At 39.5% G+C, this 12,332-nt stretch overlaps 1 protein-coding gene across 6 annotated transcripts in view; it reads left to right on the plus strand.

Moving 5' to 3' along the window:
• Positions 1 to 12,332, plus strand: part of USP6NL (USP6 N-terminal like) — a 116,575-nt gene that overhangs the window by 79,242 nt on the left and 25,001 nt on the right. For all 6 annotated transcript variants that reach the window (XR_003915593.1, XM_029958114.1, XM_029958115.1 and 3 more), the window contains 3 exons: positions 5,906 to 6,013; positions 8,223 to 8,332; positions 11,047 to 11,095. Coding sequence is in view for 5 of the 6 variants with exons in the window: in XM_029958114.1 (XP_029813974.1) it covers positions 5,906 to 6,013; positions 8,223 to 8,332; positions 11,047 to 11,095 (267 nt within the window). In the remaining variant the exon portion in view is untranslated. The remainder of the gene's footprint in view (positions 1 to 5,905; positions 6,014 to 8,222; positions 8,333 to 11,046; positions 11,096 to 12,332) is intronic.

The raw sequence follows: 12,332 nt of genomic DNA on the forward strand, positions 1-12,332 counted from the left end.
CAGGTATGTACAAAATACAGGACTTACTTCAGACAACCTGTTTGCAATGAACCTTCATAATTTACAGCTGAGAGAGTTTTGCCTTGGAGGAGTCTATTCATAGTGTACACATACTGTAAATGAACCCATATATTTGGTTACATTATCCCAAACTGTCATAGGCTTAATTGCAAAATATAGTTTTCATTTAATACTCTTGCAGAGCTGCCTATAGGCTGCTGCCTTATTTTTTTCTCCTGTAACTTCACAAGAAGAATTAATGAGAAAACATTAACACATGTTAATGTGTGCACGTGAGGTGGTTCTCTTTACATCTTTCCCTGACCTTTCTGGAAGAAGAATATCTCAAGAAAGAGATGAGGGCTCTGGGAACCTCACATGGTTTGATCATGGACATACCTATAGGAACTTGCCTTGCTGACCTTATGTCCTTGTCCAGTCTCTCTGTATTCCTCCCAGGCTGCCTGTCCTTGCTTCCCCCACACCCCACAGGTTTCCTTTTTCTGTTTGAGGTGGTCCATGCACTCCTTATTCACTCACAGAGGCCTCCTGGTGCTTTTGCCTCACTTCCTCTTTGTGTATAAAACTCCTTGATTCCTGTGTGATTATTTAGGCATCTTTTTCAATGAAGTCATCGTGATTCTTACAGACACCAGTGTCTGAAGTGTGTAACTGCCCTTGTGTCTTTGTGTGATTGATATTTGTCAAAACAAAGCTTTCATCTCCCCATCAGTCACTTCTTATGCAGGAAGTGTCACAGAGCAGCAAAGTTTGTGTTTCAGTGTGGTTTTCTCTAGCTTGTGCTTTTATTTCCTATTTGTATTCTACTGCTCAGTAGTCCAGGGTACAATCAACCACCCACAGATAGTAAATCCTTCCTGGCTTAGTATGATCATAACTTTCAGGAAAGATTAAATAAAACTGTTATATGTTGTATTCCCATTTGAGTATTTCCACCAAAGTATTTCTGTCTTTCCCTGTCTTTCCCTGTCTGCCTTCATCTGTCTGTGATTGAAGTTGCCTAAATTGAGAGGGAAAGGAAGAAGAGAAACAATCAGGGTAGCTGCCATTTCCAGCTGTTCTGGCATTCACACAGAGTGTAATAATCAAGTCTCCACTTCGTTTGGAGTCTGAACACAGAACCTTAATGAAGAACCCTCTTCGCATTCCTGGGAATTTTTGAATGAGGTGGAGCAACTGTTGTATTTGCAGTCTTTCTTCCTTTTATACAACCCACTGAAGATGAAGAACCTCTAAAAGCAGCAGGCTTTATACATATATTTTCTTTTCATTATAAATATACTTTCTTGTGAGACTTCAGATTTTAATTCCTATGCTTGTCATCACTGATTCTTTTTGAGCTGCTTGTGCAGCTCTTCCTGACACAGCTGAGAAAGTTTGATTTTTAAGAATACCAGTTTTACATCTTTCAGGAGCAGTGATGACACTTCCACTCTTCAGGCTGATGCTGTGTGACAGTGGCCTCATTTCTTGTCCAGGAGCCTGCTGGGTTCATAAGCTGGAGAGATTGGGGCAGGGGAAGGAAGGGGAGGTTCTATGTTTTCCAGGTTTTCTTCATGGAGGCAACATTGAATGTTGGAAGTTATGGACTTCATTATTTGAGATGATAGCTAGTTTGGAGTATTTAAAATTTGAGAGGGTTTATTTCCTTTTGATTTGTAAGGATTTTAGTTAATTCTGTATATTCTGTAAGTTTACAAGTGTGATTTCTTTTTGCATTAGAAGAAGCTCCTTTTGAATTCCCAAATGGTAGGGCCTCATCTAGTCTCCATTTGTCATATCCACTTCAGGATCAACAATATTAGTAATAATAGCAAGAGTTTACAACAACTGTACTTGGCTGAATATCATCTTAGATGTGATACAGAACTCAAACCTGTATTTTTTTGTATCCTGTGTTTATACAGTTACATGTATCAAGGATTACTTTCTTTTTTCTATGCCCTATGCTGATGGAAACATCCCAGATCCCATATCCCCATTCTTGGAATGATGCATGCTTTTATAGATGTACATTTTTATCTGAACTCCAGGTTTATATACTTGTGTTTTGTTTTGAGCTACTATCTTAAGAAGGCCTAATTTTAAAGAATTTGTTGAAGATTGACTCGTTATTTCATCTTCCCAGAAGCAAAAGAAAAGAAACAAGTTTCTGAATTTTCTACTTTATATTTTAATTATTAATTCAGAGAGAGCAGAAGAGTAGATTAGGGTTCTGCAAGTATATAGAGCCAATCAGTATTTCTCAACAGAGTTTTCAACCTTGTGTTACATAAGGAAGTAAAAACCAGCAGAGGGCACTAGTATGGTGCTTATGGTAAAGAGATTGTTAGCTAATAATCAGTTTACTCATTTATATTTTGGTGACTGAATGGTTATAAGAAGTGAATTCTGCTGTGAAGTGTGTGTGGGTTCCCCCCCTCACTCCCCAGGATGTAGCACAGCAGTGTCATTTGCACAGAACTGCAGCACCAGGAAGGGTCACGGAAAGGCTGAGGCTGGAAGGGACCTCTGGAGGTGCCTGGTCCAGCCCCCTGCTCAAGCAGGTCCCCCACAGCAGCTGCCCAGGACCATGTCCTGATGGCTTTTGAGTGTCTCCAAGGAAGGAGGCTCCACAACCTCCCTGGGTGACCTGTGCCAGCACTTGGTCACCCTCACAGTGAAAAAGCGTTTGCTGATGTTCAGAGGGAATCTCCTGTGTTTGTTTGTGCCCATTGTCTCTGGTCCTGTCACTGGGCACCACTGAACAGAGCCTGGTTCTGTCCTCTTTGCACCTTCCCTTAGGTATTTACACACACTGATGGGATCCCCTGAGCCTCCTGTTCCAGGCTGAACAGCCCCAGCTCTCTCAGCCTTTCCTCACAGCAGAGCTGATCAAGTCCCTTCATCTCTGTAGCCCTTTGCAATATGTCCATGTCTGCCCTGTGCTGGTGAGCCCTGAACTGGACACAGTGCTCCAGGTGTGACCTCACCACTGCTGAGTGGAGGGGACCTGCTGGCAATCACAGAATCACAGAATGGTTTGGGTGGGAAGGGACCTTAAAGATCATCCCATTCCAACTCCCCTGCCATGCACAGGGACACCTTCCACTAGATCAGGTTACTGAGTAGAGGGAAAGGATCAACTCCCTTGACCTGCTGGGAATTCTTTTGTCTGACACTGCCCAGGATACCCTTAGTCATCTTTGCTTCCAGGGCACTGTGCTGGCTCCTGCTCAACTTGGTGTCCACCAAGACCCACAGGTCCTTTTCTGCTTCCCAGCTGGGTGACCCCCAGCACGTTCTGGTGCCTGGGGTTGTTCCTTCTCAGGTGCAGGACTTTGCACCTCTCCTTGTTGACCTCCAAGAGGTTCCTGTCAACCCCTTTCTCCAGCTTGCTGAGGTCACTCTGGGTGGCACCACAACCCTCTGGTGTATCAACCACTCAGGTCTTTGTTGTATATGAAATGTTTCACAGTTGTTTCCATGTTATTGTCTGTGCAGTGGAGCCTATGCCATGAAAGGTTCTGTTCTTGAGTGACTTTTCTCTCTCCTATATCAGATAGACAGTGAAAGTCTTTGGTCTTGTGTTCTCTGAGTCTCTAGGCAGGATCTGGTAATGACTTGGGATGACTGAGAGCTTTTTCTCTGCCTCAATAAAAGAGTAGTTGGAATAGCAGAGTCAGCTGAAGACAGATCTAAAATGGTTTGTAAGAAGCTGTGACTGTTATTTGGGTTTATTCTGTCAGGTAGTGCAATAATTCAGAATTTACCTACTGAAAATGTTTACTTTCCTCCTGGGGTTTTTTTGGCATATCTGTAGTAGGCTGCTGGACTCTCTGTCCTTTCCACTCTTTTTAAAGTTATATTTGCAAACTCACTTTTCAAACTTTTCTGTAAAAAGCACCTCCACAGTTCTCTCAGTTTTTACCTACTGCTGCAAGGGCTCTTGTAGTGTTTGGCTGTTTCAATCCAGGCACCACAGAAGATGGGAAAACTGTAAATACCATAGACACCTCTGAAACTGGTGGTTCTTCTCCTTCAGGTTTATCTCCCCCAAAAAACCCCTGGAACAACCCCACACCTTGGATGGTTTGAATTATTTTGATTCTTATTTGAATAAGAAGCTATTGTTACAAGGGCTTATTTCTGGCCTTTCATATCCACCTGATCTTCTCCCAAAACATTAATTTACAACAACAGTAATCCTGAGAATTTATTCTTCAGCCAGTTTTCTTCATTAATAAACTTTTGTTCTTGAAGACATTTGAAAACAAGTTACAAAATTATAGTTAACTGACAAAAATGTTTGTTGTGAAGGTGCTCTGTTGCTGTACCATGGGGCTGAGGGATAAAACCACCTGTCACTGGGGACAAGATCACTGCTTTTTTTCTCGTTTGGCTTTCACAAGACTGAATTTTCTCCCACAGGCAGTTACCCCTGTGTCTGGGCTGACACACACTGAATTCTCAGTGTGACCTGAGCTCTGGGTATCCATCTACAGAGGAGCTGCTTTGTAGCTCTGTATGTTCTTTATCCTTACAGAAGAAACTGTACTGACATAGCTGTGCTCACAGTACAAGTGTTGCTGCTTTAGCATTCTTAGCATTAAAGCAGCAAAGTTTTCTTTCTAAAGCACAACATTTTTTTTTGTGGACAGCCTCCAGGATTGCTGTTGTCTCTTATACAAGTTTAAAAGTTTCATTTGAAAAGGAACAAGGGAAAAAAGTCATGACCTTACTTGTGCAAGACTTCTGGATTTTAAAATCCAGGCACAAATCCTTGCTGGCATTAAAGACACCTTTAAAGATCTGATATATCCCAAGCAGCAGGAGGTTTGCAAATTTACTGCAACGAGGGGTTCATTAATTTTCCAAAACTGGAGATGTGAAATACGTGAAAAGAAAAACGATCCTGTCTTTGAGGAGGACATTTCTTTTAAAATATTTCTTATGTTGCAAACATAACTTCTATAAAAATGTTTGAAGGAAGTGATAACTTTTTCAATTGCAATTTTTAAGGTCTAACTTTCATTGTAGGGTAAATGCAAAGAATGAAGTTTTTGGAGAGCAGTTGTGTGTTTTATTCTCTTTTAAATCTAATTGTCTCCCTGTGTAACATTACAATGATGATAAAAACATAACTTCAGAAAGGTTCATTTCTTTTGTCAGAGTTCTCTTTTTTTATTTTCCTTTTCTTAGACATGTCTCCAGAAAGATAACATTTTTTGGTGATTTTTATATTGTTTTTGTGCAAATCCTTTAATGTGCATTTAGAAAACTGACTATTGGTTTAGAAATATCATCTGAGATTTGCTAGCTTTAGAACTGGCAAATTCTGGGTTTTTTTGTGATCTCACAGTTTGTTTCGTTGCATACATACATTTCAGCACACTGCTGCAGTCCTACAAGCATTCAAAAATCAATTCTGCTTTTGTTTTTTTACTGGTAATCTTTAAAGCTCTGTGATATTGCTGCTTGCTTTTCACCATTTCTGTTTATAGATTTTAATTATAGTGAGTTATTTGTGGCTTATCCGGAAATACTGTGTTGCTAAAAATTTTGGGGTTTTTTGGGTCTAAATCGGAAAATTTGCTCAGCAAAGGTGATACAATTTTGACAGACCTTCCTGCATGCAGAATGTTTGTAAACATCCCCTGCACAGGTTTGGCTGTGTCCCCATTTTGTCCCTGTGCTTCTGGATTCTGTCAGGAGGTCCCAGATGGAATCACCAGACACCTTCAGTCCCTAAAAGACACGAACTCTGTCCCCCAGCAGGTCAACCTTTTGCTGGGACAGTTGATGTAATTGCATTTTTCTCTTTAGCATGTTGTACCTCACTGTTCCTTTTGTTCAGAGCATTGTAAATTCTGCTGCATTCATATTTTCTTTTTGTTTTTTACAGTTTCATAGGAGAATTTATAAAGGGATCCCACTGCAGTTCAGAGGACAAGTCTGGTCTTTACTACTTGATGTCCCTAAAATGAAAGAAGAAATGAAGGACCTGTACAATGTGAGTTTGTAGAATTTCCACTTAATTAAAAAAATATCAAATACTGAAACTACAGCCTTTATTAAGCTTTGTTGTTATGCAGCATTAAAAAATAAATTGAAAATTACGTTGCACTCTACTGCTTATTTTAGCTAGGGAAAAAACTCTGTGTTGAAAAGCGCTTTTCCAGCCTATTTTTTGGTTCTGAAATTCATGGAATTAATTTAGTCTTCTTTCCATTTCTTTTCCCATTCTCAAATACTTGCAAAAACCCTTTTAAAATCAAAGCAAAATAAAGTAAGAAAAATCCCCTGTCAAGGTAAGAAGGCAGAACCCTTGGAAACTACAGCTCTTTGAAAATGTCTATTAAGGAGGTACCTTGTTAGCTGAGTATCAGTAAAAGAAGTTTCAATATTCTGGAAGGGATGGTGCCTTAATCTTGGAAAAGCCAGAACAAGCTGGCTGTCTTTGTGCCATTTCATGTCCAGGTGAAGCTCAGCTTTCCAAATCACTACCTGGTTACTTGGTTGTATTCCCAGAGGTGCAACTGGTGACAAGGGTGTTAACCCCACAAAATTCCACAGGCATAAATCCATCACTTAAGTGCATCTCCTACTTGGAATATAAGGAAAACAGCTGTTACTGCCCAGCCCTCCTCCTTACCCTGAGTAGCAGTTAAAGGAAACTCTAAATTACTGTGGTTATGTTCCTCTCAATTTTTCCCTGCTACCTCTTAGTTTCTCTGTGGGTGTGACTAAGCTCTTGGCCATCAGAGCTGGACCTCAGACCCCAGAGTGGAGAGGAAGGTTCATGTGCAGGCTCATAAGTTGGGCAGAAGGGGAATTGAGTCCTTTAAAAGTCTGACTTTTCCTCTCTGCTAAAGGATTATAGGAGAACTTGCCTAACAGAAAGGCAGTTTAGTATTCTAGAGTGTTTCATTTTTCTCCCCACAGCAATCTGAATGTTCACTGCCTTTTAAAGGAATAATGTCCAGAGTTTCAAGGAAATGCATTGCTGGTTTGATTTTGACATTTTGTAATAGCACTTTTTTGGAACTGTGCTTAGGATCTGAGTAGATGAGAAATCTTATATGGTCATGAAAGATGGATGTTGACATTGATGTTATCTAAATTTTGGTGTCTGTGATCTTCCTCTTAAATTATTTATTGCTCTTTAGTCTGACAGGTTACTCTTTCTGACTTTTATGGGGTTTTTTAACTTCCTGGGTAAGACTAGTGGCAGATCCAAAAGGGATAAAACAGAGTTAATGCTAAATAATGTAGTTGTGGGGAAGAATGCTGAATAAAACTAGAAGTATTTAAAAATAGGTGAATTCATCTTCAGAAATGATTAATGCCATCTAATGATCAATGCAAAACAAAGAAATGTTTGTAGTTCAGATATAGAAGTAGAAAGAGTTTCTTCCATCATTATCCTGGGTTGTTTATTTATGATAAGCTCATTTTGCTGCTCTCCATTTTCCCATTGAATTCAGGGTCTTGTAAACTCAACTTTTAGGAACAGAAGTGAGAATAAATGAATGAATGTCAAGAGAAAATTATCCTAAGTGCAGAAAATAAGGCGTCAATCTAACCTGTGCAGGCTTCCTAAGTATTCAATTACAAAAATGGATTTAATTATAAAACACTAAAGCAAGTGCTAAAGTAGACATATTCTACAGCTAAATTAGATTAGAACAGAAAGACAGGAAATTACTAGAGAAATGTCCATTATCTATACTTAGATAATAACTGGCAGCTCTGTAGCTACGACTTCTGCTTAGAGAAAAAGGCAGGAAAACTATGAAAACCACACTAAATCATTTGCTAAAAGTCCAGTCTGGAGCACTTGGATCTCAGGTTCTTGTTCCTGAGTAGTAAAATTAATTTTCTGTCTTTCTCCAGTGCTGTGCCTGCCTGAGAAATGGCAATAAGAAATTGGAAACGCTGAAACAGCCTTAAATATGGGTAGTGAATGATGTGTCAAAAAGAAGTGTGTTATGAGAATGGTCTTTTTACATCTCTGCTGGGTGACTGTATCTGACTCTATAGAATTTGTGTATGTCTCTGCATATTTTGCAAGTTAAAATTGTGATCTTGTGAGTTGCTATTCTGTGTTGTTATAAATCACGTTAGCAAATACTTCAGTATGGACGTGCAGTCAGACAGGTTTCTGCTGTTTTAGAGCTCACAATTTTAGACTTAATCTGTGTTCTTTGCTGTTTTCCCAGAAATTGAAGTGGCAAGCACGAGGGTCTTCCTCTTTCATCAGGCAGATTGACCTGGATGTGAATCGCACGTACCGGGATCACATCATGTTTCGGGACAGATACGGGGTGAAGTGAGTACAGGGGAAGGGTTTGTTGGGCTTGTCTCAGAAACAGCTTCTGATCTGCCCTGAGCCCCCTCTACCTGCTAAATGTGTGCTCCAGACTTTCAAAGCAGGGTTACTTGTGTGCAGTGATGGAAATAATTACTGTCACTAACACACAGCTAACCAGCTTTCCCTTACCACGAGGGGGTCAGTGGCCTTCCAAAGAAAACCATTTCTAAGCTGTTCTCATCTTATTTCGTATTAAAAAAACTGTCTCAGGTATTATAAATACAAATGCATGGGAATTCCAAGCTAATAAATGAATTAAGATTTATTACACAGTTGTTTCATTTAACTATTTCTTTGCAAAAATAACTTCTTGCATCTCTAATAACATTTATCTTCCCAGAGATTTTAGCCTTCCTTTGGATTTTGTATTCCTCTTCTTCTATCTAACTCAGAACCAAATGAGGCAGTATTTTTATATGTGACCATTTAATTATTTACAAATGTAGGCCATAATGCTTTTGGATTTCTTCAACATGTTGGTTTGGTTTTTTTTACTGCCATTGGATGAGGAATATTAGGCAGCTGTCATCTTTAAAAATGCTTAATAGTGAAAACTATTGTGGTGATACAAATATCAGCATTGTTGCTGGCTTGCAGCATCAGCACCCTGCAGAGATGAAGAGAGTATCTTCTCCCTTCTGTCCCTGTATTAGGTTCAGTTTTTAATCTCCTTTTCTTGCCAAGGCAGATTCTATGGTAGTCTGCTATTTTCCAAAAGCAGCACTCAGAGCTGTGCACTGTAATGTGACAATAAATGAAACATTTTCTTATATTATTATTCTAGGTATTTTTGTGGAAAAACTCTAAATCAGGGGAGGTTCTGTGATGGCTGTAAGGAAGGAGCCCAGAGCAGAGATTGCCAGGCTGGGCTGTTCTGTGCAGCCCCTGTGGCTCAGATCCCTTTGTGCAGGGCCGTGTGTGCAGGGCCGTGTGTGCAGGGCCGTGTCTTGTTTTTGTGCCCAGGGGGCCAGTGTGTGCAGGGCCGTGTGTGCAGGGCCGTGTGTGCAGGGCCGTGTGTGCCTTGCTCTGTGGGACTGACCCAGTGCCATCCCACACTGCCTGTGCTCTCTGGGCCTCCCTGCATTCCCATACACGCTTTTCCATGTCAGCAGAAGCTCGTTGCTCCATCAGTTTGGGGTTAACACAAGCAGAGCCAGCTGCAGTCCCTGTGGCTGTGCTGTAAGCATGCCCTCAGAGTCCACAGGAAAGCTTTTGGCTGCCTGAAGCAATTTCACACTTGGAATAGATCTTGGAATTACTGTACATATATTATACATTTCCAGCGATGCCTCGATGAAAAATTCAGAAATCATTTCACATAGCAGGGAAATAAAGTCCCCTGGGTATGTCAATAGCTTGTTTGACTTTTAAGTAGACTGTATATCTTTGAAGGTTCGTTCTTTTACAGGTCTTTAGTGGTCTCATCTAGTGTAAATAGTACTAAAATTGCCATTATTTTATGTATGTTACTGTGAATGAAATTGAGCTCTTATGTTAGGTTTCAAATGGTCAGCTGAGGATACAAGAGGTTCCTGTGTACATTTGGGACCTGTTAATTTGTCCTTGTAAAATAAAATTCAGGCTTAATATCTAGGACTTCAGGTTAAACTTTTCTTTGGTTCCTGAAGAATTGCCCTCTTCAGAATTCAAGTTTAGCCAACAAAAATACCATAATGAAAAGGTTTTGGTAAGTTTTTCCAGGTGTACATCCTCTTCCCAGTATAAAATAAGCACCTTTATACTTTCTTTTTTTTTTTGCCTGCTAATATCTGTTTCCATACATTGATTAGTGTCAGGGAAGAAATTTCACTGGACAGGAAAAGGACAATATGCAAAACTCAGCAGTTATATTTTAGCAGTTTTACTTGCAGATGAAAGTAGGCATTCAGGTGTCCAAATTCTCCTGAACAAACCACAAAAAGTGCGTGTCAGTTTAAAAATTCATTATGAGAACCCTCCACCATTACTTTGGTGGCCCAGCTGAGAAGAGCAGGGTTGTGTTGGTTGGTTTCTTGGTTTCTGTCTTGTTACCTTCACAGTTTTACAGAAAGCAAAAGACTTTTACAAAGCTTTTTTCAAGTCTAACCCTGAAGTACTCGGAGGTCAGCACACTCAGAGGACTGAGCACGGGATGCCAAGTCAGAGTTAATATTACTTTTCTCCAGTTTGACAGTAGCAGCCACCAGAGCAGACTTTAATTTGGGTGCCAAGATTAAGACACCTTTGTGGCTGCTTTGTGCATTTCACATCTCCACTTCTACATATCAGTTTGGAATCAGTAACAGCTGTTAGTGTTCTGCAAGCACAGAAACAAGTCTGGAGGGTTTAAATTTTGGCATCCAGAATAAATCAGTGTTTGAAATGTAGCTCCTCCTGTGTTTCACTTTACCTGTTGGTAAAAATGATGATCTGACACCGTTGCCTTCTCAAAATTCTGTAGGTATTTTTTGAAACCTTTGAACATGTAAAGCCTTGTAAAGGTGCTAATTACAAAGTTAGCTTGAAATCAGAAGTGCTTATCATTGTGAAGTGTTGTTTATCCTGTTCTTTAGTGCTGGACAAGTTGAATTGGGGAAACACATTTCCGAAATACAGTTCACTACTTCTAGGTTTTTCTGTTTTTACAAAAGACAATATTATGGTATTTTCCTTTTCTGCTCTTATTTCTCCAGGCAACAATCTTTGTTCCATGTTTTAGCTGCATATTCCATGTATAATACGGTAAGTTGTGTCCCTTCACACAAATCTGATTTCTCTGAATGTAAGATAATAACTTGCATCTCTATCTTCTTTCTCCCTAAAAAAAAAAAAAAAAACGGCAAACATTTCAGAGGCCTTTGGAAGTGTACAGAAATGGATTATTTGCTTGTTGACATGTTTTGAGCTGAAGTTAAAATAAAGCATCTTGATTCTGAGTATCTGATTGGACAGACTGCACTGTGCACACAGTTTGGCTGAAGCTCAGTATCGTGTCCAATAAGGGGAATGAATTTGTGCTGTGCTGGAGTATAATGCACTGATATTTCCCCCCATTGCATTATCTGCCTGCCATTCATTTGAATGATAGGGAGGAAAATACTGGAAAAAGATGCATGTTGGAGTTAACAGGCACATTTCATAACCTGAAAGGTTCTAGAAAATGGAAAATGTCTTTAAAGGTTGCATCTTCTTTACGTAAGCCCTTGGTCTTGGCTGCAGTCCTGGATGGGGATTTATTAGAGTGGGGTTTCTAGACTGTATCATAAGGGTTCAGAACTTATGTCTTTTGGCTGTATGCTAAAAATAGAAACTGAAATGCTGTTGTGTCCACGTTTAACTGGGCTTTTAATGTAATATCCCCTCATTCTTCGAGCCCATTTTGAGCATTTCCATACATCTTCCATTTTATATCCATCAGCAACTCCCTAGCATTCAGTGTGAAAATACAGAAAGTTCAAAAGAGGAAAGTAAAATTAAGCAGTTACTCAAATTAAATACCAGTTTGTTTGATTTGTTTGCAAAGTTCCAAGAAATGTAACCTTTCTGTCTGGCCTTTATATACCTCCTATAAAACATTGGACTAGTATTTTCAAGTTGCATGAAAAATATTGTTTAAAATCAACCATCAAAGTGTAATGATGAAAGTACTGCAGTGAAGTCTTTATTTTGCACTTATGTTATTGCATTTTTCCTCTTAATATGCAGCAGTTCTTATGCTTTGCTTTTATCTCTAGAGCAAAAGTTCTGCTAAGAACTTGTAAACTCGAAAAAAACTTATTCAACAATTAAGTCATTATCCTTACAAATATTTTATTGGTGGGGTTATCTGAGCAGCTGAATGATGGTGACAGTTGGTTCCTGCCATAAAAGTCAAAACTAATAGTAGAGGAAATACTTGAGTTCAGTTTTGGAACAATAAAATTTTTCTTTGGGTTTGTTACAGTTGCTGGTTATTGGGCTGCTAAACTTCAGCAGGTTT

The sequence above is a fragment of the Manacus vitellinus genome, unplaced genomic scaffold, assembly GCF_001715985.3.
Source record: "Manacus vitellinus isolate BGI_N305 unplaced genomic scaffold, ASM171598v3 scaffold_13_pilon, whole genome shotgun sequence".
Classification (NCBI taxonomy): Eukaryota; Metazoa; Chordata; class Aves; order Passeriformes; family Pipridae; genus Manacus; species Manacus vitellinus.